At 42.2% G+C, this 26417-nt stretch overlaps 1 protein-coding gene across 4 annotated transcripts in view; it reads right to left on the bottom strand.

The window, feature by feature from the left end:
* The window catches only part of GAD1 (glutamate decarboxylase 1), a 167564-nt gene that overhangs the window by 28463 nt on the left and 112684 nt on the right, over nt 1-26417 (bottom strand). For all 4 annotated transcript variants that reach the window (XM_088469590.1, XM_088469513.1, XM_088469505.1 and 1 more), the window contains 3 exons: nt 21692-21782; nt 9683-9795; nt 424-539 (listed from right to left, as the gene is read on the bottom strand). In XM_088469590.1, the coding sequence (XP_088325716.1) occupies nt 424-539; nt 9683-9795; nt 21692-21782 (320 nt within the window). The remainder of the gene's footprint in view (nt 1-423; nt 540-9682; nt 9796-21691; nt 21783-26417) is intronic.

Here is a 26417-nt window from a genome sequence, read left to right as displayed (position 1 = left end):
ATGCCCTATATTATACTGTATTTGTTATTATAGTCCAGTGTTTAGATATCTTGAGCTGTTGTTTTTGTTCTTTTGACATTTGGTAGTCTGTCTATTTTCTGATGTGAAACACTTCAATAAAAATTGTTATAAAATAAAGAATTATATATTAAAAAAAAGCTAATGCAATAGTAGTGGGTGTCTGGCCTTTATATACCACTTTATTCCACAAGCATAAAGGGTCAAACCTTTTTTAAACAGAAGGATACATCACAGCTGATATCTCCAGCTCACAAGCAGATAGGCTAAAAAAAACAACTAACATACGCTCATTTTTTTTCCTAGCAGAGCTCAGCAGATACGTTATAAGCAGTAATCTGCTAATTATCTAATTATCAAACTGGGGACAGAAATAAAACATCTTCAAGTTCCATGTTAACTCACATGTTCTGAGGTAAAGATGATAAGTTTGGGAACAGCGGCCATGCCTTTGGTTTTCACGTCAGGGAAGTATTTGTATCGAGCAGCCATGATACTGTACATATTAGATATGGCGCCACCTAGTGACACAAAATAAAATCATTAACGTCCTGCATGTCAATCAACTCTTTACTTTGTATATGCATGAGACATCCATACTTTCCAACATGACATATATCCTCCAACACACATTGGTCTACTCTACACACATTATCACCAGTTATTTGTCAATTTCCATTTTGCAACTTTGGATAAATAATTTTTTTTTTTACTTCAATTAAAACAAAGTCACAGAGAAGGAAGGGAGCAGTATTGTATATGTTACCTAACAGGTTATCAAAGTACTGCACATTATATTAATCCATAAATAATAGTCAAATACTGAACTCATAACGACGTACCGGCAGGACTGAGGAGTACTGTAAATTCTGTAGTGGTGCTTGTTGAAATGATGCCATTAGGTCACTAATCATAGGAGCTATCAGGTCATTAGTCATCAGGTCTAATAATAATCAATTCTATTAGGTCAATAATAATCAGTTCTTTTAGGTCAATAATAATTGATTCTATTAGGTCAATAACAATCAATCCTATTAGGTCAATAATCGGTTCTATTAGGTCAATAATAATTGGTTCTATTAGGTCAATAATGATCGGTTATATTAGGTCAATAATAATCAGTTCTGTTAGGTCAACAATCGATTCTATTAGGTCAATAATAATTGATTCTATTAGGTCAATAACAGTCAGTCCTATTAGGTCGATAATAATCAGAGAAAACGGGGAGCGCTGCGGCAATGATACAATTGTATATTTAATAGAAATATTAAAACAGATACATATATTCAATATATAAATACAAAAATGAAAATAACAACAATCTCTCCTACAGGATAGACATTGAGCTCAAAGGAGTCTACATTCAAAAATCTAGTGTGCACACAGATAAATATTTAAATGAGACCAAGCAGCAATATGATTAAAAAATATATATGAAATGAAAAATATATAGCATGCTTCCAATGGAAAATGGTTAGGGTCACAAAAATAGGACAAGTAGAGATCATGAGCAAATTTCCATAGTTAGCACAAGTGTTAGTAACCAGTGAGTGTGATAGCAGACCCCGGCAATGGGTTAGTGTAGATTAGATGGTATTAGTAACATAAAGTAGTTCAGAGTAGCAGGCAGCATAAAATGGTAACCTCCGAGTAGTTTCCGAATATAATGTTAAGCACCTCTATTAGTACATAGAATCAATCCACAGACTCCTGGGTGCTTAGAGAAATAATACTCTTAAGGTGAAAAATATGTAATTATAATCAGCTGATACCGGCATCCCGGTCAGCTAATACAATAATAATAATCAGTCCTATTAGGTCAATAATGATTGGTTCTATTAGGTCAATAATAATCAGTTCTATTAGGTCAATAATCGGTTCTAGTAGGTCAATAATAATCAGTTCTATTAGGTCAATAATAATTGATTCTGTTAGGTCAATAATAATTGATTCTATTAGGTCAATAATAATCAGTTCTATTAGGTCAATAACAATCAGTTATGTTAGGTTGATAATCGGTTCTATTAGGTCAATAATAATTGGTTCTATTTGATCAATAATGATCGGTTCTATTAGGTCAATAACAATCGGTTCTATTAGGTCGATAATCGGTTCTATTAGGTCAATAATAATTGGTTCTATTTGGTCAATAATGATTGGATCTATTAGGTCAATAACAATCGGTTCTATTAGGTCGATAATCGGCTCTATTAGGTCAATAATAATTGGTTCTATTAGGTTAATTATTAATAATTGGTTCTAGTAGTTCAATAATGATAGATTCTCTCAGGTCTTTACTGATAGGTTCTATGGTCAATAATTCTAGGTGCTATTATGTCATTAACAATAGGTGCTGTTAGGTCAGTAATGATAGATAATATTAGGTTATTAATAATAGATGCTGTCGGGTCAGTAATGATAGGTGCTGTCAGGTCAGTAATGATAAGTGATATTAGGTTATTAATAACAACTGATATTAGGTTATTAAAAATAGGTGCTGTCAGGTCAGTAATGATAGGTGCTGTCAGTTCAGTAATGATAGATGCTGTCAGGTCAGTAATGATAGGTGCTGTCAGGTCAGTAATGATACGTGCTGTCAGGTCAGTAATGATAAGTGATATTAGGTTATTAATAACAACTGATATTAGGTTATTAAAAATAGATGCTGTCGGGTCAGTAATGATAGGTGCTGTCAGTTCAGTAATGATAGGTGCTGTCAGGTCAGTAATGATAGATGCTGTCAGGTCAGTAATGATAAGTGATATTAGGTTATTAAAAATAGGTGCTGTCAGGTCAGTAATGATAGGTGCTGTCAGGTCAGTAATGATAGGTGCTGTCAGGTCAGTAATAATAGGTGCTGTCAGGTCAGTAATAATAGGTGGTGTCAGGTCAGTAATGATAGGTGCTGTCAGGTCAGTAATGATAGGTGCTGTCTGGTCAGTAATGATAGGCGCTGTCAGGTCAGTAATAATAGGTGCTGTCAGGTCAGTAATGATAGGTGCTGTCAGGTCAGTAATGATAGGTGCTGTCAGGTCAGTAATAATAGGTGCTGTCAGGTCAGTAATGATAGGTGCTGTCAGGTCAGTAATGATAGGTGGTGTCAGGTCAGTAATGATAGGTGCTGTCAGGTCAGTAATGATACATGCTGTCAGGTCAGTAATGATAGGTGCTGTCAGGTCAGTAATAATAGGTGGTGTCAGGTCAGTAATGATAGGTGCTGTCAGGTCAGTAATGATAGGTGCTGTCTGGTCAGTAATGATAGGTGCTGTCAGGTCAGTAATGATAGGTGCTGTCAGGTCAGTAATGATAGGTGCTGTCAGGTCAGTAATGATAGGTGCTGTCAGGTCAGTAATAATAGGTGCTGTCAGGTCAGTAATGATAGGTGCTGTTAGGTCAGTAATGATAGGTGCTGTCAGGTCAGTAATGATAGGTGCTGTCAGGTCAGTAATGATACGTGCTGTCAGGTCAGTAATGATAGGTGCTGTCAGGTCAGTAATGATAGGTGCTGTCAGGTCAGTAATGATAGGTGCTGTCAGGTCAGTAATGATAGGTGGTGTCAGGTCAGTAATGATAGGTGCTGTCAGGTCAGTAATGATACGTGCTGTCAGGTCAGTAATGATAGGTGCTGTCAGGTCAGTAATGATAGGTGCTGTCAGGTCAGTAATGATAGGTGCTGTCAGGTCAGTAATGATACGTGCTGTCAGGTCAGTAATGATAGGTGCTGTCAGGTCAGTAATGATAGGTGCTGTCAGGTCAGTAATGATAGGTGCTGTCAGGTCAGTAATGATACGTGCTGTCAGGTCAGTAATGATAGGTGCTGTCAGGTCAGTAATGATAGATGCTGTCAGGTCAGTAATGATAGATGCTGTCAGATCAGTAATGATAAGTGATATTAGGTTATTAATAACAACTGATATTAGGTTATTAAAAATAGGTGCTGTCAGGTCAGTAATAATAGGTGCTGTCAGGTTAGTAATAATAGGTGCTGTCAGGTTAGTAATGATAGGTGCTGTCAGGTCAGTAATGATAGGTGCTGTCAGGTCAGTAATAATAGGTGCTGTCAGGTCAGTAATGATAGGTGCTGTCAGGTCAGTAATGATAGGTGGTGTCAGGTCAGTAATGATAGGTGCTGTCAGGTCAGTAATGATAGGTGCTGTCAGGTCAGTAATGATAGGTGCTGTCAGGTCAGTAATGATAGGTGCTGTCAGGTCAGTAATGATACGTGCTGTCAGGTCAGTAATGATAGGTGCTGTCAGGTCAGTAATGATAGGTGCTGTCAGGTCAGTAATGACAGGTGCTGTCAGGTCAGTAATGATAGGTGCTGTCAGGTCAGTAATGATAGGTGCTGTCAGGTCAGTAATGATAGGTGCTGTCAGGTCAGTAATGATAGGTGCTGTCAGGTCAGTAATGATAGGTGCTGTCAGGTCAGTAATGATACGTGCTGTCAGGTCAGTAATGATACGTGCTGTCAGGTCAGTAATGATAGGTGCTGTCAGGTCAGTAATGATAGGTGCTGTCAGGTCAGTAATAACAGGTGCTGTTAGGTCAGTAATGATAGGTGCTGTCAGGTCAGTAATGATAGGTGCTGTTAGGTCATTAATGATAGGTGCTGTCAGGTCAGTAATGATAGGTGCTGTCAGGTCAGTAATGATACGTGCTGTCAGGTCAGTAATGATAGGTGCTGTCAGGTCAATAATGATACGTGCTGTCAGGTCAGTAATGATAGGTGCTGTCAGGTCAGTAATGATAGGTGCTGTCAGGTCAGTAATGATAGGTGCTGTCAGGTCAGTAATGATACGTGCTGTCAGGTCAGTAATGATAGGTGCTGTCAGGTCAGTAATGATAGGTGCTGTCAGGTCAGTAATGATACGTGCTGTCAGGTCAGTAATGATAGGTGCTGTCAGGTCAGTAATGATACGTGCTGTCAGGTCAGTAATGATAGGTGCTGTCAGGTCAGTAATGATAGGTGCTGTCAGGTCAGTAATGATAGGTGCTGTCAGGTCAGTAATGATACGTGCTGTCAGGTCAGTAATGATAGGTGCTGTCAGGTCAGTAATGATAGGTGCTGTCAGGTCAGTAATGATAGGTGATATTAGGTTATTAATAACAGGTGCTGTTAGGTCAGTAATGATAGGTGCTGTTAGGTCATTAATGATAGGTGCTGTCAGGTCAGTAATGATAGGTGCTGTCAGGTCAGTAATGATAGGTGCTGTTAGGTCATTAATGATACGTGATATTAGGTTGTTAATAATAGGTGGTGTCAGGTCAGTAATGATAGGTGCTGTCAGGTCAGTAATGATAGGTGCTGTCAGGTCAGTAATGATAGGTGCTGTCAGGTCAGTAATGATACGTGCTGTCAGGTCAGTAATGATAGGTGCTGTCAGGTCAGTAATGATACGTGCTGTCAGGTCAGTAATGATAGGTGCTGTCAGGTCAGTAATGATAGGTGCTGTCAGGTCAGTAATGATAGGTGCTGTCAGGTCAGTAATAATAGGTGCTGTCAGGTCAGTAATGATAGGTGCTGTCAGGTCAGTAATGATAGGTGGTGTCAGGTCAGTAATGATAGGTGCTGTCAGGTCAGTAATGATAGGTGCTGTCAGGTCAGTAATAATAGGTGCTGTCAGGTCAGTAATGATAGGTGCTGTCAGGTCAGTAATGATAGGTGCTGTCAGGTCAGTAATGATAGGTGCTGTCAGGTCAGTAATGATACGTGCTGTCAGGTCAGTAATGATAGGTGCTGTCAGGTCAGTAATGATAGGTGCTGTCAGGTCAGTAATGATAGGTGCTGTCAGGTCAGTAATGATAGATGCTGTCAGATCAGTAATGATAGGTGCTGTCAGGTCAGTAATGATAGGAGCTGTCAGGTCAGTAATAATAGGTGCTGTCAGGTCAGTAATGATAGGTGCTGTCAGGTCAGTAATGATAGGTGCTGTCAGGTCAGTAATGATACGTGCTGTCAGGTCAGTAATGATACGTGCTGTCAGGTCAGTAATAATAGGTGGTGTCAGGTCAGTAATGATAGGTGCTGTCAGGTCAGTAATGATACGTGCTGTCAGGTCAGTAATGATAGGTGCTGTCAGGTCAGTAATGATACGTGCTGTCAGGTCAGTAATGATAGATGCTGTCAGATCAGTAATGATAAGTGATATTAGGTTATTAATAACAACTGATATTAGGTTATTAAAAATAGGTGCTGTCAGGTCAGTAATGATAGGTGCTGTCAGGTCAGTAATGATAGATCCTGTCAGATCAGTAATGATAAGTGATATTAGGTTATTAATAACAACTGATATTAGGTTATTAAAAATAGATGCTGTCGGGTCAGTAATGATAGGTGCTGTCAGTTCAGTAATGATAGGTGCTGTCAGGTCAGTAATGATAGGTGCTGTCAGATCAGTAATGATAGATGCTGTCAGGTCAGTAATGATACGTGCTGTCAGGTCAGTAATGATAGGTGCTGTCAGGTCAGTAATAATAGGTGCTGTCAGGTCAGTAATGATAGGTGCTGTCAGGTCAGTAATAATAGGTGCTGTCAGGTCAGTAATGATAGGTGCTGTCAGGTCAGTAATGATAGGTGCTGTCAAGTCAGTAATGATAGGTGCTGTCAGGTCAGTAATGATAGGTGCTGTCAGGTCAGTAATAATAGGTGCTGTCAGGTCAGTAATGATAGGTGCTGTCAGGTCAGTAATGATAGGTGGTGTCAGGTCAGTAATGATAGGTGGTGTCAGGTCAGTAATGATAGGTGCTGTCAGGTCAGTAATGATAGGTGCTGTCAGGTCAGTAATGATAGGTGCTGTCAGGTCAGTAATGATAGGTGCTGTCAGGTCAGTAATGATAGGTGCTGTCAGGTCAGTAATGATAGGTGCTGTCTGGTCAGTAATGATACGTGCTGTCAGGTCAGTAATAACAGGTGCTGTTAGGTCAGTAATGATAGGTGCTGTCAGGTCAGTAATGATAGGTGCTGTCAGGTCAGTAATGATAGGTGCTGTCAGGTCAGTAATGATACGTGCTGTCAGGTCAGTAATGATAGGTGCTGTCAGGTCAGTAATGATACGTGCTGTCAGGTCAGTAATGATACGTGCTGTCAGGTCAGTAATGATAGGTGCTGTCAGGTCAGTAATGATACGTGCTGTCAGGTCAGTAATGATAGGTGCTGTCAGGTCAGTAATGATAGGTGCTGTCAGGTCAGTAATGATAGGTGCTGTCAGGTCAGTAATGATAGGTGCTGTCAGGTCAGTAATGATAGGTGCTGTTAGGTCATTAATGATACGTGATATTAGGTTGTTAATAATAGGTGGTGTCAGGTCAGTAATGATAGGTGCTGTCAGGTCAGTAATGATACGTGCTGTCAGGTCAGTAATGATAGGTGCTGTTAGGTCATTAATGATACGTGATATTAGGTTGTTAATAATAGGTGGTGTCAGGTCAGTAATAATAGGTGCTGTCAGGTCAGTAATGATACGTGAAATTAGGTATTAATAATAGGTGCTGTCAGGTCAGTAATGATAGGTGATATTAGGTTATTAATAACAGGTGCTGTTAGGTCAGTAATGAATATTATAGGTGCTGTAGGTCATTAATGATAGGTGCTATTAGGTCATTAATAATCGTTGCTTTTAGATCAGTAATAATAGGTGCTATTAGGTCTGTTACAGTCGAGAGTTCTGAGGTGCCCTGGTCCGGTTGGGGGTGACCAAATTCTGGAGGCATGCTCCCACCCCCCAAAACATTTTACGAAAGTAAGCGTGGCGCCGCTTCGCTCAGCATTGGGGCCGGCTCCAGGGAAGGGGGACCATCAGTGCAAAATAAAATCTACATGAGGGAATTGGAACAACTTAATGAGAAGGTGTATGGCAGGTAATGTAACATATATTTGGTCAGAGAGCTCCAAACTATTGTCTATAAAGAGCCAACATATTATGTAGCATTGTACATTGAGTTTATTGAAAACCCCTTTATAACAAACATTTTGGATAATGGATTCCATATCTGTATTAGATCATTAAAAGATTGCATTATGTAGTTAAGCTGTACTCATCCTGAAAGTACACAGTAATACTGTGCGTATGAATTGGGACTCTTTGTGATTTTGCACCTGCCTTCAGCAAACGAGCTTCCACTAAAAGTTAATGGCATAAGAATAGCATTGTTTATCTACACATTATCTCTCTGTATTTAGCTCAGGTATACTAAAGGTCTATTTGCTGTAGAAATTAAAGCAGCATAAACTCTCTATGGGAAGAATGCTGTGCCTGAAGGAGAGCTGGTGGTGCTGGGAGGAAGAAGGACAAGCAGCAGAGAATCAGTATAGAAGAGGGAGCTCGGGCAGTGGCATCACTATAGTGACACCCAGTGTGGCACCTAGGGAGACTCCTAGCGCGCGCTGAAGGCGAGAACGCATGAAAGGGGTGTGGCCTTGTGCACATCCGGCCACGCCCCCTGATGTGCGACTTTTGGGAGCGTGTCTGCATGTCACACCCATGTTCTCGTAACACTGGGGGCTTGCCCAGAACTCCGGGAGCTGCTGGCAGCCCCCAGCCTCTCCCAGCACCATAGATATATTTTTTTCAGCTTTCAAAGAAAAATAATATTTCACTGCTTACAATATTAGTTATGATATAGTATCCATCAGTATGGCGGGCAGGCAGCACTCAGTGTACGCAGTACCGGCACCTCTTGTCTTTGTATCATATTTAATTATTATATTAGGTCAATAATCCGTTCTATTAGGTCAATAATAATCAGTTCTATTAGGTCAATAATAATCAGTTATGTTAGGTCAATAATGATCGGTTCTATTAGGTCAATAATAATCAGTTCTATTAGGTCAATAATGATCGGTTCTATTAGGTCAATATTAATCAGTTCTATTAGGTCGATAATGATCGGTTCTATTAGGTCAATATTAATCAGTTCTATTAGGTCGATAATCGGTTCTATTAGGGCAATAATAATTGGTTCTATTTGGTCAATAATGATCAGTTCTATTAGGTCAATAATAATCAGTTCTATTTGGTCAACAATGATTGGTTCTATTAGGTCAATAACAATCGGTTCTATTAGGTCGATAATCGGTTCTATTAGGTCAATAATAATTGGTTGCTTTTTCTAGCCACTGCCGATATAATCAATTGTTACATGGAATTCTATAAAAATTTATAAAAAAATGCTCAAGGATTGAGGGATAATGCAAAAAAGGTTTTCTGGACATGCCAGACACCCACTGCGGGGGAAGGAAGGTGCCATGACATGCACTTGCTCCAGGCGCCGTGGGTACATGCCATACGTAGCTATGTTCTGCCAGATCATCATTTCCATGCATTACTACGGCGATCACTGTAGAGAATGCGCTGTTCTTTTAGTAGTGTTATCTGCCTACTAGATGCATTCAGTATAAATAAAAGAATATACAGTACTAGTTAGAGTTGGCAAAACCGACACTGAAGTCAATTTCTCTTCTTTCTTTCCAGGTCTCTGTATGAGTCAGAGGGTGCCATGCCGCAGTATTTATTTCACAGCTTCCTAGTTATGTTGACTTCATGCCGTTTAGCTTCCAATATATTACCCTTACATTCTGTGCTTTTAGAGTGTTGCGGTGTACACTTCAGATTGAAAATAAACTTCCCATTACTTTCCCAGTATTAAAGTCGCCCAGAAGACTTACCTGGGGAAAAAATGCCATCTCCATCTTTACCAGACCAGCCGATTATTTCCCTCATTTTCCGAAGTGTTATTTGTTCCATCAGGACAAAAACCGGCGCGATTTCATATGTAAACCTTATAAAGAAAATATAGATATACAATACATAAGGTAATGCGCAAGATCTGTTACATGTAATAGAGAAGATGTACAGTATGCAGGCGCAGAAAGTGATATGCTGCTAGCTAACTGGACTATTTGCCTCAAAATCCAAAATATATCTATAGTTTATACACAGTACGGAATAGTTTTAGAGGATTTAAAAAATAAATAAATAACAATAATAACTATCAATTAATACAAAAGTTTGCTTCTCCAGAATAACAAAGCACACAAACCTAATTAAAAACTATTGAATGCAATTGCAATTATTTATGTGTGGTGGTCACCATCTAATAACCCCCAAGGACAACTTTGTTTCTACATTATAGTTAAGTCAATATCTGTCAGGAGTAATTATACATGATGACTTTCTCTTAATTACTCATGACTAAAAACAAAACAAAAAGATGCTCATCCAACTGAAATGTCAGCGTAATGAAGAGGAGAGGTAATGTACAGTGGTCTGTGCAGTCTCCTGCCATGTACCACTTTCACCGGGATAGATGGGTGTCGTCACTCTAATGGGATCGAACCATACACTTACAGTCCTCCTTTAAAACTAAGGTGAACAATCAATACAAATGTTAATTGATATAAGGCCAGGAGGAATTGTACCTTGAAAAGAGAGAGAGAGAGAGTGAGAGAGAGAGAGAGAGAGAGAGAGAGAGAGAGAGAGAGAGAGAGAGAGAAGAGAGAGAGAGAGAGAACAGACATACATAAAAGACACACGTAAAAGACATACATAAAGGTAAGAGGGCCCTGCTCGCAAGCTTACAATCTATAGATAGATAGATATAGGATAGATAGATAGATAGATAGATAGATAGATAGATATAGGATAGATAGATAGATAGATATAGGATAGATAGATAGATAGATAGATAGATAGATAGATAGATATAGGATAGATAGATAGATAGATATACGGTAGATAGATACTGTAGATATTAGATAGATAGATAGATAGATAGATAGATAGAGGGTAGATAGATACTGTAGATATTAGATAGATAGATATGAGATAGATAGATAGATAGATAGATAGATAGATAGTTAGATAGATATAGGGTAGATAGATACTGTAGATATGAGATAGATAAATATATTTAGATAGATAGATAGATAGATAGATAGATAGATAGATAGATAGATAGATAGATAGATAGATAGATATGAGATTGATAGATATATATATATTTAGGATAGATAGATTTAGGATAGATAGATAGAATTTAGGATAGATAGATAGATAGATAGATAGATATATAGATAGATTTAGGATAGATAGATAGATAGATAGATAGATAAATACTTCTCATTTATTTACATGATTAGATTTAGAAAATTGTCAAACGTGTCCGATGCCTAGGGACACCTCAAGGAAAGTGCAAAATGGAACGCTAATTGCTCTGACACGGAGCTAAGGGCCCAATTTATTAACATACCTTAATATAAGTGGCATATTTTGTTTATTATCGCAGTGATACAAACACCCACATATGCCACCAATCAGCTTCTAACTAACATTGTATAGAATAGGGGTTAGGCAACCTGTTACACTCCTGCTGTCATGGAACTGCACATCTTGCAGTGACGTGTGATGAGGTAATTGGCTGGGGAGGCACTGGCTAGTATCATAGCCTGATTTACAGATACATATATAAACCCGAGGGTTTATGTGGGCATTATACAAAGGTGCAGCAGTATATAGTGCTGGAAATACTTTGGGATGTTTGGAAAAGGTAGACAGGGGAGGCAGTGACGCACCTGCCATTGACTTTTTACTCCAGAGTTTTGGCTATAAAAATTATTAGAGAAAAAAGATATTTATAATATTTTCTTTACATTTTTCTTATAATTTTTATAGTCAAAACTCTGGAGTATACCTAAGTATGACAGGTGAGGCTCTGCCTCACCTCACCGCACATCACTGCATCCCGGCATGCCTTGCCACAGTTTTAGCATGCCCCAATAGCAAAACTTTGACAGGGCATGCAGGGGGGCGTAGTTCCCTGTTTCTAAAGATAGCAACTTAAATAGTGACATTTGTAGGCTAAAACCAGATCCTGTATTCCATTAAAGAATGAAGGGGACAGCAATGGGATATAATGATCCAACATACAAACTGTCCAAACTGGTTCTCATTTTCAAAAATTATATCAAAATCACGTGAGTATAAAGTGCAGGGCATACTTGCTATATCTCTCTCATTGTCAGGGAGACTCCCTGAAATAGTAGCAATCTCCCTGACTCCCTGAAGAGTCCAGCAATCTCCCTGTTTGCACCTTACTCCCATTATGTAGCTGTTAATTTAATAAAAAAAACAGAGATATATACATTCAAATGGGATCATTAATGTCATTTCCCTGCATTGGCTGTAAACAGGGCCGGCTCCAGGGGTCAGAGCACCCTGTGCCGGCCCATCATACGGCCCATCATACGGCGTGGCCTAATTATCATAGGCCACACCCCCTATGTGACGTTATTTGGAGGCGTGCTCACATGGCACGCCTCCAAATAACGTCAGGCTGGGGGTAAAGCCCAGCAATCCGTCACTGGCTGGGCTTCCCCCAGCCCTCTTCCGTCAGTGAATGGATGCCGCGCGCATCCATTCACACTCCGGGGGTCCGGCACCGCCGCACAGCTGCGGTGGTGGGGGTCCCCAACCTCCCAATTAGACCACCCGCGTGCCACTTCGGCCCGCGGATGGAGCAGCGGGACAGTACTGTCCTGCTGAAATCGGGATGCTGGGGAAGGGTGCCGCCCTCTAGGGGTGGCACCCTTGTGCGACCGCACTGGTCGAACACCCCTAGAGCCGGCCCTGGCTATAAATGCTACATGCATTTTCTGAAAAGAGCTATGGGGCTCGTTTACATTTAGTTATAAGTCAGGTTTATGACACGCCTCTCAGATGTAGCAGGACACGCCCACTTTACCTCCACGCTCATAGGTGCTGCTTTTTTAAAAGAAGGCAAGTATGGTGCAGGGAAAAGGTTAATGATTTCATTTAACTATGGTGTGGTCCACACAGTTCAGCAGCTGTAACCGAGATGAATAAATAACATATTGCACCGGGGAAGCAAATTTCAAAACCTCTGATACCTATTTTAGTAAATAGAAGTGTTTGTGTATTAAGAATTTTTCAATACGTTGGCCTTACACTCTGTTAGTTTAACATTTTACTTTTGAAAGTAGTTTTTAATGGATCTTGGTTTCTTAAAGGTCTTTATTAAACTTTCTCAAGCATTAAACTGTATCTGTTTTTCTAAAGTCAAGACACCTGTCAATCAGTGCGTTATACAGAGGACACTAGTCTCAGGCAAGCGTGACACAGAAAGATTCTTGCAAGCTGGGAATTTGATGGGATGAAAAAGTGAAACCTTCTGAAACCTCCTTCTGAAACAACAATCCTATTTATTTTTGGCTTGAATCTGTAGACTCTTATTAAGATTTATAATTATAGCAGGTGTAATATCAACAACATTTATAGTCATTATTTATTATAAATTTCAGATACATGTATAAGAATTTAAATATTGGTCTTTAACTATAATACATGGGTTTTTCACAATGTAAATAGAAACATAGAGTGAAGCAAAAAATAAAATAGTGATTATAGTAATAAGTAAAAAAAAAACCCATAAAATAAACATATCAGGTGAATAGAAAAATCAGCTGATATCTACGGCTTATTTATATATATGAATATTGCATGCGCATGAATTTGTCAGGTGCCGTGACCAGTGCATGTGCACAAACACCAGCTTCTAGGGACTACATCGACTGCAGCCCTGTAGAAGCCAGGTAAGAGTGACAGAAAGGCAGGGAGTGGATTCCTATTAGAAGCAGAGATGTACGGGTTCCGTTTACTGAAACACGAACAGACCTTTACTAGGGGTTCCGAGTTGAATCGAGTCCCAGTTCGGAATCACTTTGGGGTTCTGAGTAGAACAGAGGGCCTGATTCAGACCTGCTCGCAAGCGGGCCGATGGTGTCCCAGTGCGCACGCGAACGCCTGCCGTTTGCGGGCGGCCCCACTGACATCACCAGCGATGTCAGTGAGAGAGCTTCCGGCTCTATTAGAGCCAGAAGCTCTCTGGGGCTTGCGGCCACGAGACCCTACCACAAGGGTCTCGTCGAAAGCACGAAGGTCACGATGGTCTTGACCATAGCGACCATCATCCTGGCCGCTCGCAATAGCTGTGGGTGGTCACCCACAGCTATGCGAGTGGCCAGGAGGCCGCAACTAAAAAAAACAGTGCCCGCCCTGATTCAGAGCGAGCGCTCGCTTTTTGCGAGCGCCTCTGAATCAGGTCCAGAGTCCTGACTCGGGTCTTCTTGCAATTTGGAAATCGTTTTTAAAAACTGTATCTTGTGTGTTTGGATGCATTTAAGTCTCACCCTTGTTATTTCAGGTGCTGTAAAGTGGTCAAAATTGACTGGAATTTAATGTTATTGATGTTAATAATACTAAAGGAACAAAAACAAGTCCAAATTAAATTATTTTAGCTGTTTTTATAAATTTGAGAAGCAATCCAAAACTGAATCCGAACTAAAATACTTGAGGTTCGTTTTGCTAAAACCAAAACACGATGATGATTTAGAACCAAAACCAAAACACTATGATGATTTACAAGTGCTAATTACAAATGCTAATTAGTGCTTTTTCTGCTCATAGCGGTCCAGACTGGCAGTCCCAGGGGGGAGAAAACACCTCCCACTGGGACTGCCTGCCTGGCATTTGATTAGCAGCGAGAGCTACAGGACCAAGGTAAAATCAGCCAAGATAGATAGATATGAGATAGATAGATAGATAGATAGATAGATAGATAGATAGATAGATAGATAGATAGATAGATAGATAAGAGATAGATAGATAGATAAATATGAGATAGATAGATAGATAGATAGATAGATAGATAGATAGATAGATAGATAGATAGATAATACTGACCAATTAAAGTTCAGTAGATAAAAAGTCACTTATACTGCTTTTACACTGAAATTCCGGGTCTGACCCGGAGTTGGAACAGAGTTTCAACCCGGATCAGACCCGGAATTTCCCCGGCGCCGACCCAGGATATTCCCGAGTCGGCGTCATTCATCCCGGAGCCAGGTCTGCATAGACCCGGCTTTTCCGGCGTTGAAGTGGACGCTTGGAGATGACGTCATCTCCAAGCGCCACTGAAGCCGGTCCAATTGGCAGGCATGCGGCATGATCCAGGTCATCGTGACCTGGAGCGCGCCGTTCACACTTCAGGGTTTCATGGGTTACTCCTGTGTTAAACCCTGCAAGTTACCTGGGTTGGATTGCTGGGTCACTCGACCCGGCAATCCAACCCTGTCCCCTTTTACACCAAGGAGCTACCCGGGTTACCCCTGCAATAATCCAGGTTTTAGCTCTAGTGTAAAAGGGGTATTAGATAGTTAATAAATAAATACTTTCATTGCTTATATCTGTAAGATATCGGAATCAAATCAGTGTACAATGCTGCGTAAAATTGTAAGGGCAAAACATAAATAGCCTGGTAAGTTTATCTTTCATGCTATCTCCTCTAAATCTAGTTCTTATTAATATCAAATGAAACTGCTAACAGTACATGGTGCATTTTCTAATTTGTGCACAATTATGACTTAGATGGAGATGTAGAGGTAAACAAGTCCATATATTTATATTTTATCTGTTTTCTTTTTCAGACCATGCACAAATCAATACACAATTTAAAATCGCCAACAGCTGTTTCGTTTTTATGACTGCACTTGCTATAAACTTATTTATAAATAACTATATACTTTCCTTTCATGCATAAAGTTACAGTTTATAATGTACATGATTTTGGTTGAAATTGTTAATAAAATAATAAGATTCCATGGGTTTTCTATATGAAAAAATAACTGCAATATGTTTAATGCAGCCTATTGGACTAATTACTGATATATTATTAATACTACTAAAAGTAAGCATTTTGTTGATAAAACAAGACTGAAATGTTTTTGTATCATAATATAGCAATGTGCACTACTGTATGTATAATACCAGCCATTGACCTGCCTTTATCTGGTATAATACCAGCCAATGACCTGCCTTTATCTGGTATAATACCAGCCAATGACCTGCCTTTATCTGGTATAATACCAGCCATTGACCTGCCTTTATCTGGTTTAATACCAGCCAATGACCTGCCTTTATCTGGTATAATCAGTGCTCCAAGTGAGCCGGTATACAACGCTATGGTATACCGGCACCTCCAGCACTGACCCGCCCGCCGCCGAGAGGCATATGGATAAGGCGCTGATGTTGCCTTCTCCATATGCCGGGCACCTGCTGAGTTTGTGTTACCAGCAGGTGCCCGGCGTCTCCTTCCCTGCGGCCGGAGGACGGAGCCCACTCCTGAGCTCCGCCTCACGGCTCCTGCAGTGTGTGTTGGGGAGAGACATCATGACGTCTCTCCCCCTCCCACAGTGCAGACCGCGGAGCTGACGGGAGAGGACTATGCACTGTGTACTGTGGGAGTCCTGTCCCACAGTGCAGAGCAAGGAGCTGGTGGACGGCGGAGGGCACCGGAGCGGGGCTTCACGTAAGTATGTTTTTATGTGTGTTTATGTGTAAGGGGGCTCTACTTCAAGGGGAACTACTACTATGGGCACTACTACTACTACTACTATGGGCACCACTTCAAGGGGCACTACTGCTACTATGGGCACTACTTCAAGGGGCACTACTACTACTATGGGCACTACTGCTACTACTATGGGCACTACTTCAAGGGGCACTACTGCTACTACTTTAGGCACTACTTCAAGGGGCACTACTACTAGTACTATGGGCACTACTACTACTATGGGCACTGCTTCAAGGGGCACTACTGCTACTACTATGGGCACTACTTGAAGGGGCACTACTACTACTACTACTATGGGCACTACTTCAAGGGGCACTACTACTATGGGCACTACTTCAAGGGGCACTACTGCTACTGTGGGCGCTCCTACTACTACTACTGTGGGCACTATCAGTACTATGGGTCACTACTACCAGGGGCACTAATATGGGCACTATTACTCTGGGCACTACAGCAAGGGGCACTACTACTATATACTGTGGGCACTAATACAAGGGGCACTATTATTGTGTCCAATGTATTGGGGGCACGGTTACTCTTGTGGGCAATGAATAGGGGGCACTACTGCAAGGGGCACTACTACTGTGGGCAATGTATAGGGGCACTATTACAAGGGGTACTACTACTGTTGGCAATGTATAGTGGGCACTATTACTATTGTGGGCAATGTATAGTGGCACTACTACTGTGGGCATTGTTTAGAGAGCACTATTACTGTAGGCATTGTATAAGGGGCACTACTACCAGGGGCACTGCATAGGGGCACTACTACTGTGTACATTATATAAGGGCACTACTACTGTGGGGCAATGTATAGGGGTCACTACTATAAGGAGAACTACTACTGTGGGCATTGTATAAAGAGCACTACAACTGTGGGCACTGCATCAGGGGCATTGTATAAGGGCACTACAACTGTGGGCATTGTATAAGGGCACAACTACTGTGGGCATTGCATAAAGGGCACTACTACTATGGGCATTGCATAGGGGGCACTACTATTGTGTGACATAATGTGTATAAGGGGTACTACGGTGTGGTACACTATACTGCTGAAAAAGAGCGCATTGTAAGGACACGCACCCTTTTCCTGTGCATGCGCGCCTTTGGTGCGCACATAAGTGCAACCTTAGATTTTCCATACCCCCACTATAAAATTCCCACTTCGACCACTGGGTATAATGCCAGCCATTGGACCTGCCCTTACCTGGTATAATATCAGCCAATGACCTGCCTTTATCTGCATAGTCACCATTGGCACAGTGCAGACATTCCTAAACTATGGGGGGAATTCAATTCAATGCGCTATTGAATAGCGATGGGAGGGACTCCCAAAGCTATTCAATACACCGCGCTGTTTGGGCGCGCTAAGGACTTCTTCTCGCAACCCCATGGGGATGCGAAGAAAAATCCGAAAAAAGTGCCGGGTGCACGGCTGTTTGTCTGCATAGTGCGGCGCTAACAGCCGTACGCCCGTCACTTTCGTCAGAGAATGCCGGTTACCGCGCATTAACTCCTTTGTTAAGGCGCAATGACCACGATAACCGGCATTCTCCGACCACACAGCACACTGAATTGAATAGTTCCGGGAGCTCGCTCCTGCGATATTCAATTCGCATTGAAGTGAATCGCCCCCCATGAGTTTGTTCACACATATACACTAGGAAAATGAGTAATTGCACAAATACTATTACATGCTTTACATGTGTTTGATGATGGTGTTTTAGTCCATTTTCATTGTGCTTTTAACAATGCAGATTATTGTACTGGTATTGGCTTATGAAGTAGGTTCCGAGATTACGGACACTGGGCCTCATTTATCAACAAGTTTTATCATTTACAACGAGTGATAAAACCCGTTGAGTATGATAAATGGTGCTCTAACCAATCAGCTCCCAACTGTAATTTTTCAAACAGATGACAGCTGAGAGCTGATTGGCTGGAGCACCATTATCATACGCAACAAGTTTTATCACTCGTTGTGAATGATAAAACTCGTTTATAAATGAGGCCCACTGTGTGATTAATTGAGTTGGCTGCTAAATTTAAAGTGGCAATCAGTGATAAGGCTGGTTTTGCCTTATACTGTAACTGGTTGCCGCTTTAAAATTTAGCTGCAAACTCGCCTAAATTACGCTGGTGCCATTACCTCAGAACCTATTAAATCACTCTTTCTTTAATGCCCATAAGAAACCAATCTTCATGTTTTTAGTGCTCTTTCCGGTCATCAGAAAATGTTGAAAAGCATATTAACAGCAGATTGCTGGGAATCATGGGCATAGCGTGGATGGAGCAGGTGGAGCTCATGCTCCAGGTGCCAGGGCCAGCTGGGGGTGCCATCTGCATATTTTTGTCCTCTGTAGTTGTTAATAGACCGCCGGGGTAGGAACCTAGCATAGTAGTACCCGGTCAGAAGACTTCCTGCTGATATGAGTATGTACTGTAACTACTGTAGTCACACTGCATGGAGGACTGCTGCCTGCTGGTGTTCTAGCCAGGTTCAACTCCTGCCAGTGCTACAGGAAAATCAGGTACTAAATTGTTGTGCAGCAGGGGCATGTTGGTGTGCGGGGGGTGGGGGCCATGTTTATGTTGTGCAGGAAGGGGGCATATGTGGTGTTCAGGGGTGGACGCCTTACTGACAGGCTGGTGTCTATCCTCTTTCCTGCCTGTGGCCTTGGATGATACTGATCTGTTCTTCCCCTTATCTTGCCTGCTCACCTGATATCATACTGACGGCGTACATGTCAGGTGGTTCCCACTCTCCTACATATGCAGCCAGGAATGGAGGAAGACAGAAGGAGAGCCAGCCTCCGGATATAAGAAGGAAAGTATTGTGGAAGGTAGGAGATCCTAATGTTACATTGGTTGATGCATGAGCTAATAATTTAATGGTGGATGAGGGTAGGGGTTAATAATTTAATGGATGGCAGGTATAATTTATTTGTGGGCCATTTATATTATGGTGGGGGCTATTTAATTGAATAATGTGGTCATAGTGGAGCTTATATAGTATAGGTAGGGTGATGGGACTATTTATTACATTTAATGCTGGGGTGCTTTGGAGGTAATTAGTCTACTGCTTGGCTGACTTCAGGGAGATGGAGGACTTATTATTAAGGACTCCAATAATGAAAGAGACTTAACAACTTTAGCACTCATTAAGGGGATTACGTCCTCCATTCTATATTTAGCAAACAACAGTAAACTAAGATTACCGGTGTTTGTCACTGTATTGCTTACACCATCTATAGATGGTGAGAGCTGTATGGTACCCATTGCCGGCAATGGGAAGCCAGTACAGCCTTTCCAGCTCCAGCAAAGCTTTCCAGGCTTTTCTGTGACCTGGTCGGGTTGAAGAGTAATGCATATGTGCAGATGGTTGTCACAGAGGAAACAGCCAATCAGGAGAACGCCGCTGAACCACGCCAAACAGGTAAATAATCGCTAAACGAAATATGCCGCCAGTAATTAATATCTGTAATAAATGGAGCCCTATATGTGAATACTATTAATTTAATGTTTGGGCTGTTTGGTTGGGAAATATGTATATTTATTAAATGTGAATATTATTTATTTGATGACATTGCTGGTTGCAGGAGGGAATGAATCATCATGGGTTCTATTGATTTCTAGGTTGCTTGATCTAGAGGGGGATAGAGTGTTTGCTCATTCCTAGGCTTTCCATATTTCCAAACAGAGCCCCATCCTTCCAGGATCCAGACAAGCAGCAAGTGACAGTAAGAGACAAGAAGCAACAGGTAACAAGAGCTGCAAGAACAGGTCGGTAGGAAGAGCAGCAGACTCTACCAGCTGTCTTCATCCTGACTTCAAAGAGCTGGGAGCTGGGTACCTGTGTAGTGATGGCCCCCAATGCGTACTCTCTTCCGGGGTCCCCGTTGGATCATCTGCAAAGCTGCCATTGCCTCTCACTCTGTCACATGATCCCGGTGCTCAGCCAATAAGGACCCTAAGGGAGGGGCCAAGCTGCGCTGCAAAGGGGGACAATATTAATCCCCTTCAGCAGGCAGTAGCTCACTATACTTCATGGTGTCGTGGGGACAAATGTCTTTCTCATTAGCCCCTCCAACAAGTCCGGCCCCGGGTAAACAGTACCTGCTCCTTCCCCTTATGGACACCACTGGCTGCCATATATAACCTGCTCTTGTAAACACAGCCTGCTGCTTTGAATAGTCAAATCGTGGCACCGGAAACAGGCATAGGCTGGCTGTCATACTAAATACTGGTGGTGGAATGGAGTGCAGGTGCAGAACACTGCATTGTCAAAAAATGTGGAGAAGAGCTGGAGATGCAGCTATAGCCTCCCATCTAGTCTCAGAAGAGCAAGGCCTGTTCTAAGCATGCATGGGTTCAGTACATTGGCAGTGAAGCCCATTCAGAACTTCTGATTACAGACTGCAGAGTGGAGGCCTTGGGAAGGTGACTCAGCATTGCCAGGACCCCATCACGTAGGGACCTCGTAGCGATTCTGCACCAACTGCAGTGGTAAAAGTTCCACCTCCGGCAGAACACTACACATTGGCCATACCTGGCTGTATATGGCGTGCCAGGATACAACGTGAGTCGATCACATGACACATCTAATATAGGGATACTCTCCTTGGCCAGATGCTCGTGACTGCTGAGTCCTCATATTAATCACATTAAATATTGTATTCCTTTCAAGCGTTTGAATTTGAGACAGTAGTTCCAGGGACAGACCTTAGGAGACAGGGGCGCTACTTGGTATTTGAAAGCCCCACAGCAAAAGTTTGTTAGGGCCTCTATGTACCACCCAATGGTGATAAATGTATATAACACATGTAACTTTGACAAGAAAGATGGGATCCCAATGCTCTGGGCCCCATAGCAGCTGCACCCCTTGCACCTATGGTAGTTACGCCCATGTAGATTATAATATAGATAGTGAGACCGGAGCAAAAATTTGCCAGAAATGTACTGTTCTATTGATTACTTGTGCAATTTACTTATTGATCAAAGTCATTGATGATAATTGTTGGACAGACTTTTAGAAACATATGGCAGCAGGCAGGAAACATTTCCAGCATTAAAGTTGACTCTCCACTAAACTTCTATCCCAAATTATCATTTTATGTTTTTACTGCACTTTCATCTTTCGCAGCAGCTGTAAAAACTGCAAACGAGTAGAGCTGTTCACTATCATATGTGCTTTAATTCGACCCGTGTTACTATTAGAACAGAACTACAAGAACATTTGATAACTTACATGTTTGTATTTGCTGTTGAAGTCAGCCATTCCCCAGCCAGACCAATAACATCCAGTCCAGTTGAAAGTTGGTTGAAAAAACGCGGATGACCTGTAAAGTGGATGATGACAATGATATTATAAAAGATTAAAAAAAAAAAAAAAAATGAACTTTAAGTTGTCTTAAATAAACCAAAGATAAATCATTGAATTGTGTCCTTTTATTGACTACATTTCTGTATGTATGCAGATGTCCAATTTCCATATACACCTATGCTCAAATTGTGCCAAATAGCCTCATTTAGCGTGCCACGTACTTTGCAACAAAGCTGCACCATGAGCCTCAACAAAGACTTCTTCACAAAATATGCATTTTATTAGCTTTGCAACAAAATTACAATGCACGGGTACCCTGGACATTGGTGATGGCAGAGTATGCATCTGCTGTGTGCCACTCGGATGCTAACCTGTGTGCCATTCAGATGCTAACCTGCAGGACTGCCATCAGGGGTGGACTGACGGAACTTTGGCTCCTCACGCCGATACCTGTAGAGCTGCACAGTGGTGGAACTCCAGGAGGCTGTGGAAGCATTGGCTTCCTGGCACCAGCTGTCACAGAGAGAGCCATCTATAACTGCTGCCTGTGCCCTGCTTGTCACTGCAGCACTGCAGGCAGCGATTATAGATGGATCTATTCTATCCATTACTGTGGGGTCCACTTGGGCATCTGCTTGCCGGCGGTTGCCTTGTACAATAAAGTTTTTTGTTTTATTGAGACAAGACACCATCAAGTGTGTCACACCACTGGCAGAGGAGCCAGCCACAGCATGCAGAGGGGCGTCCAGAAGACACATTAGGAGGTATGCGGTATGAAGGTAGAAGACACATTATAAGGTATGTGTCTGCAGGGGTTGGATGTGGTGCTGGCTGGAGAGACAGAATGGGTGCTAGCTGGGGAGACAGAAGGGGTTCTGGTTGGGGAGACAAAAGGGGTGCTGGTTGGAGAGACAGAATACCCTGTCTGCAGGGGTTGGATGCCGTGCTGGCTGGAGAAACAGAAGGAGTTCTTGCTTGAGACACAGAAGGGGTGCTGGCTGTAGACACAGAAGGGGTGCTGGCTGGATAGACAGAGGGGTTGCCGGCTGGAGTGCTGGCTGGAGAAGCAGAAGGGATGCTGGGCTGGAGAGACAGAAGGGGTGCTGGCTGGAGAAGCAGAAGGGCTGCTGGCTGGAAAGACAGAAGGGGTGCTGGCTGGAGAGACAGAAGGGGTTCTGGCTAGAGAGACAGAAGGGGTTCTGGCTGGAGTAGCAGAAGGGATGCTGGGCTGGAGAGACAGAAGGGGTTCTGGCTGGAGAAGCAGAAGGGATGCTGGGCTGGAGAGACAGAAGGGGTGCTGGCTGGAGAGACAGAAGGGGTTCTGGCTGGAGTAGCAGAAGGGATGCTGGGCTGGAGAGACAGAAGGGGTTCTTGCTGGAGAAGCAGAAGGGATGCTGGGCTGGAGAAACAGATGGGGTGCTGGCTGGAGAGACAGAAGGGGTTCTGGCTGGAGTAGCAGAAGGGATGCTGGGCTGGAGAGACAGAAGGGGTGCTGGCTGGAGATACAGAAGGGGTTCCGGCTGGAAAGGGAGCTGGCTGGAGCTGGTGAGACACTGCAGGGCTGGAGCTGCAGAAACACAGGAGCCCTGTCTATTTTGTCAGTCCCAGGCCCCACAATTCTGATGACTGCCCTGCTAACCTGTGTGCCACTCGGATGCTATCCTTTGTAAAAAGGCAGAAGATGGAGTCCGATATGAATGAGCCATGCCATGTGTCATGACACGTATCGTTCTACTTATCCTGTGACTTTATACCAATTTCTTTGCAACCAAAATACTAATACTTTGTATATGGCTACAATATGAATAAGCTGCTTAATTTAGGAGAAAGTACAAAATTCTGGAAATCGTTAGGAGTGGCGGAGTAACAAAATCTCAGCACACGTCTCGCACCACATAGCACAAAAAATATAGGTGTACGAGGACACATCTGTACAAGCAAAAACAGTTGTCACAATTGGAAATAACACCGATGTCTCAGCAACATGTTTATACACACTCACATAGTTTTTGAAAAAGTAAAAAAGGGCACAGACTCTTGGTAGTGTGGTGAGTTAAATAGTTTGAACAGTTTATTATATACTCTTATATACTTCACTACATTGGTTATTTTCTACTCTCTGAGGGGCTGATCGTAGCTTCTGGATGGTCGGGAAACTGCACATGCGCCAGACCCTTACTCCGCATGTGCAGTATGGGTCTTCATGATCTCACTCTGGGGGGGGGGGGGAGGGGGCGACCACGGCGGCCTTTTTCCAAACTGGCGGCCGTGTGGAGAGACAGGTTGTTGACTTTATACATTTAGAGCCATATTCAATATAAGTCAAGCCGCGATACTTTTTCGCAGCCCGGACTTTCAGCCTACTTCGCCTGGTTTGCAGGCGGAAAAGTTTGGCGCCCGTCCCTGCTTTACTCCGTATTCAATATGGAAGTACGCGAAAACGGGACCCGGCGAAACTGAAACAAGCGGAAAGTACTGTCAGTTTTTGGGAAATCAGCCTGACACCCCCCAAAAGATGCTCTGACATGGGGGTTCACTATGGTACCCCCCGATTTGGCTTGCTGAAGGTATTTGGTGTTTTTAAATGGGCTCAATAGCTGCTAAATAGCGTTTTTCTATACATGACGCAGCAAATTTGGGGTACTTGAAAATGGGGGTCAGCATATTTAAAAATTGCTAAAGTGAAGTTGAAAAAATCGTGAAAAATCCACCTGCCGCAAACACCTACAATAAAAAAAACACTTGAGGCATACTTGGGGACCCATCCAGAGTCAAGTACGCTAGTTTTTAAGTTTGTACCTCAACATTTTTTTCCTCGCCCCCTTTTTCAAAGTCATTTTTTGGGGTGTCCTTAAGTGTTTTTTTTTTTTATTTTTTACATAGATTACCTTTGGGGGACTGTCTGAAGGCTGCAGGGGGGTTCCCACAATGTTGCACCCCAATTCTGCACTTTTTTCCGCCTCCCATTCATAGGTGAAACTTTTCCGCCTATTACATTGCCTAGACGGAAAGTCTTTCAAATTGAATACGGGGTAAAAGCAAAAAAGGCGAAAACGACGTCATCGGCGAAAAATTTCCGCCAAAAACACGCGGAAACAGACTTTTCGCCTCAAATTGAATACGGCCCTTAGTGTGTTTAATATTACTAAGGCAGGAATATGACTATATGCATTGTGCATTGTGGATCACTATCACGTTGCCAAGCTGGCTTCCTTTTGGAACACTGGGATGTTTGGATGCATGAAACGGGTCTGGTGAATCTGCCCTATAATGTTGGGTCACGAAGTCGGACTGGGATACAAGCTACACCAACATATGTGTGTGCACTCCCAGTCCCAACCTTACCCCTCCAAAAAAATGTGCTCCACCTAATAATATCACAGAGGGAGCCATAAAACCCTGAATAACTTCTATTCTGTTTATGTATTGTCACTGTGTCCAACCTGGTATAGTAGTGGGGACTGATTATATAGCGCATAGTGGCTAAGTTGTCTATCTTAATAAAAATGTGGGATCCCAGACGATCTGTCTATCACTGTCAGACACAACACCTCCTATTATTATTAGCATAACAGTTCTTTATAAACTACCAAAACATTCTTCAGCGCTGTACAACGTATAACTATAACGTAGCAATAAGCTATGACACAGAGGGGTATATTTACTAAAGTGTGGGTTTTTAGAAGTGGAAATGTTGCCCATAGCAACCAATCAGATTTTAGCTATCAACTTGTAGAAGGTGCAAGATAGATGTGAAACAGAATCTGATTGGTTGCTATGGGCAACATCTCCACTTCTAAAAACCCGCACGTTAGTAAATATACCCCAGAGAGTGAACAGGTCCTGTTTCTTTGACCTTTTTCACAAGTTGGATAACAATGAAAACACTTTCTGCATGTTTTGGGGAGAGTGAACTGGCTTCATAAAGTAACAGCAAGTCTGGCATCTGTGCCTGTAATATGTATTTGGCAAACGAAAAAAAAAGATTAAATGAATTGAGCAGCATTGAAAGATAAAACCCCTTCAGTCCATATACTGGTCCATAAATCAGACGACTGGGTCATGAACAGCTTGTGCAATATGGGCAGTAACATAATCTGCCTTCACTGACATGACTTCCACTGAAAGCAAACTCTAGTGCAGGGTTTTAAAAAGCTACAGGGTTATTAATGCTAATGACCAAGCAGATTACTCAGGAATACTCACTAGAAGAAGGGCTGCTATTAGTTGAAAGTGAACTGCTTTAATTAGCTACAAATTGAGATTACATTTAATGAGGCGGATAGACTAAAAATGGTGCTGTTTTGTGGATTTCTCGTCCATACAGGCAAGAAAAACAAACATGACAGAGAGATAATAACATTAATAGTGAATGTTTGCTCATTGTTAAACACACCTGGATAAGGAAAGCTATTCTCACAGTATACTATACTGGTAAGGTGTATTTATTACATGCAGCAGGTGCAAGGGAGCTATTGTTTTCTTATGCGAGCCCCCTCATGCCACAAGACAAACACAGATCTTCCAACTATGGAGCCGCAAGGCTGGCCTGTTATGTTTATGACCTAGGTAGGCGCAAATAGCGCCATTTAATCTTGTTGTGGGTATGAGAGTAAAGCTGTACTCACTTCTCCAACCAGAAACTGTTATT

Source organism: Taudactylus pleione, unplaced genomic scaffold, assembly GCF_031769625.1.
Source record: "Taudactylus pleione unplaced genomic scaffold, aTauple2 ptg000004l, whole genome shotgun sequence".
Lineage (NCBI taxonomy): Eukaryota > Metazoa > Chordata > Amphibia > Anura > Myobatrachidae > Taudactylus > Taudactylus pleione.
Note: the sequence above shows the minus strand (reverse complement) of the source record. Positions and strands in the feature narration are given on the sequence as shown.